This window comes from Corapipo altera, unplaced genomic scaffold (genome assembly GCF_003945725.1).
Source record: "Corapipo altera isolate COAL_440 unplaced genomic scaffold, ASM394572v1 61051, whole genome shotgun sequence".
Taxonomy (NCBI): domain Eukaryota; kingdom Metazoa; phylum Chordata; class Aves; order Passeriformes; family Pipridae; genus Corapipo; species Corapipo altera.
In genome coordinates, this window is record NW_020886008.1 from 287 (window position 1) to 3,142 (window position 2,856).

Sequence of the window (2,856 nt, forward strand, 5' to 3'; positions counted from 1 at the left end):
GTTTTTCCCTGTTTTTCCAGGAGCAGGGAATGCCTTCTCCCAGGCTGCCCGGCTGCACCTGCAGCTGCAGAGCAAACACGACGCCGCCTCCGCCTTCGTGGACGCCGGGAATGCCTTCAAAAAGGCTGATCCACAGGGTAGGGAGCCACATTCCAGAGGGAATTCCCGGGATTTGGGTCCATGGGGAACGTGGGAGCTGGAAAATGTATCAAAATCCCTGGAAATCTGCTTTAAAATCCCACAAAATTCACTTGAAATCCACCTGAAACTCCCCCAAAAATCCCCCCAAATCCTCCAAAAAGGCCGATCCATGGGGTAGGGAAGGACATTCCCAAAGGAATTCCTGGGATTTGGATCAATGGGGAATGTGGGACATGGAAAATCTGCCCGAAATTCCTGAAAATCCTGTTTAAAATCACTTAAAATCCTGCTTAAAATGTCACAAAATTCATCTGAAATCTCCCACAAAATCCTTCCAGAAGTTTGATCCACAGGGTAGGGAATCACATTCCAGAGGGAATTCCCGGGATTTGGATCCACAGGGAATGTGGGAGCTGGAAAATGTGTCCAAAATCCCTGAAAATCCCTTTTAAAATCCCACAAAATTCACCTGAAATCCCCCCAAAATCCTTCCAACAGGCCGATCCACAGGGTAGGGAACCACATTCCAGAGGGAATTCCCGGGATTTGGATCCACAGGGAATGTGGGAGTGGGAAAATCTGCCCCAAATCCCTGAAAATCCTTGAAAATCCCCTTTAAAATCTCATAAAATTCACCTGAAATGCCTTGAAATCCTCCAAGAACTCACCCAAAATCCTCCAAAAAGTGGGAGCTGCAGGGGGAGGAGCCACATTCCCAAAGGAATTCCCGGGATCTGGATCCACGGGGAACGTGGGAGCGGGAAAATTCACCCGAAATCCCTGAAAATCCCATTTAAAATTCCTTAAAATCCTATTTTCCCTGAAAATCTGCTTTAAAATCTCACAAAATTCACCTGAAATCTCCCCAAAATCCTTCCAAAAGGCCGATCCACAGGGTAGGGAAGGACATTCCCAAAGGAATTCCCGGGATTTGGATCATTGGGGAACGTGGGAGCTGGAAAATGTGCCCAAAATCCCTGGAAATCTGCTTTAAAATCCTACAAAAGTCACCTGGAATCCCACAAAATCCACTGGAAATCCCCCAAAATGCTCCAAAAAGTGGGAGCTGCGGGGGGAGGGGGCCACATTCCCAAAGGAATTCCCGGGATCTGGATCCACAGGGAACGTGGGAGCTGGAAAATCTACCCCAAATCCCTGAAAATCCCATTTAAAATTCCTTAAAATCCTATTTAAAATCCCCCAAAATTCCCTTGAAATCCCCCCAAATCCCCCAAAAATTGGGATCTATAGAGTAAGGAACAACATTCCCGAGGGAATTCCTGGGATCTGGATCCACAGGGAACGTGGGAGCGGGAAAATCCCCCCAAAATCCCATAAAACCCCCTCAAAATCCCACGGAATCCCCCCGAAATCCCCCAAAAATCCCCCAAAAAGTGAATTTTTCAGAGAAGGAGCCTCATTCCCTTGGGAATTCCGACGGATCCCGCCCCCCAACCCCCCAGAAATCCGGGATTTGGGGCGGATTCTGCTGGAATTTGGGCCTGGAGGGGGCTCCTCTCCCACTTTTCCGACCTTTCCTTGGCTCCCGGCCGGAATTCCGAGGGCGGATTTGCCGTCGGATCCATCCCGGCCCCTCCCCCGGATCCGAGCAGATGGAATTCCCAGGGTTTTGGGCGGAATTCCCGGGGTTTTGGGCAGAATTCCCGGGGTTTTGGGCAGAATTCCCGGGGTTTTTGGGCAGAATTCCCGGGGTTTTTGGGCAGAATTCCCGGGGTTTTTTGGCTTCCCTTTGGAATTCCCGGGGTTTTGGTTTCCGTCGGAATCCGAGGAGGGGGGGAGGGGAAGGGGGAGAAATTCCGGGCGGATTTCTGGGATCAGGAATTCTTTGGGGTGTCCCTGTGGATTCTCTGACCCTCATTCCCAACAACATTCCCGGTTTTTTTGGTGGATTTTCGAGGAAAAGGAGCCAAAAAAATCCCTCAATTTTCACCTCAGAATCCCCCGGGAATTTTTTTTATCCCGATTTTCCGACCTGGGGAGGGAAAAAACCTCTGGGAATGTCTCGGGATTTGCTGCTGGAAGGGTCGGAATTCCTGGAAAAAGGGTTAAAAATTCCCTAAAATTCCCTAAAATCCCCAATTTGGAGGCGGGAAAAGCTGCAGGATTCCCAAAATACGATGAAATCCCGGGATTTGGGGGGGGCTGGGAATGGGTTTGGGAAGGGAGGGAATCCCAATCTCCAAAAATTTGGGAATTTCATCCCCAGGGTTTGAGGGGCCGATCCCGAAATTCTGGGAATGTGAGTCCTGAGGGTGGGGGAGTCACATCCCGAGGATTTTGGGCTCTGATCCCAAAGGTTTGAGGCTCCAATCCTTAGAATTCTGGGATTCCTATCCTTGGAATTTTGGGCTCTGATCCCAAAGGTTTGAGGCTCCAATCCCTGGAATTTTTAGGGTTCAAATCCTTGGAATTTTGGGTTCTGATGCCAAAGAATTTGGGGCTCCAATTCTTGGAATTTTTGGGGCTCCAATCCCTGGAATTTTAGGGCTCCAATCCTCGGAATTTTGGGACTCTAATCCATGGAATTTTGGGGCTCTGATCCCAAAGACTTTGGGGCTCCAATCCCTGGAATTTTGGGCTCCAATTCCTAAGATTCAGGGCTCCAATCCTTGGAATTTTGGGGCTCTGATCCCAAGGAATTTGGGGTTCAAATCCTTGGAATTTTGGGGCTCTGATCCCAAGGAATTTGGGGCT

The 2,856-nt window shown here is 49.4% G+C and overlaps 1 protein-coding gene across 1 annotated transcript in view; it reads left to right on the forward strand.

Annotated features, from left to right (window-relative positions):
* Positions 1 to 20: 20 nt before the first annotated feature.
* The window catches only part of LOC113940950 (alpha-soluble NSF attachment protein-like), a gene marked incomplete at its 5' end in the record, with an annotated part of 7,668 nt that continues 4,832 nt past the window's right edge, over positions 21 to 2,856 (forward strand). The window contains one exon of the mRNA XM_027632101.1: positions 21 to 137. Within this exon, the coding sequence (XP_027487902.1) occupies positions 21 to 137 (117 nt within the window). The remainder of the gene's footprint in view (positions 138 to 2,856) is intronic.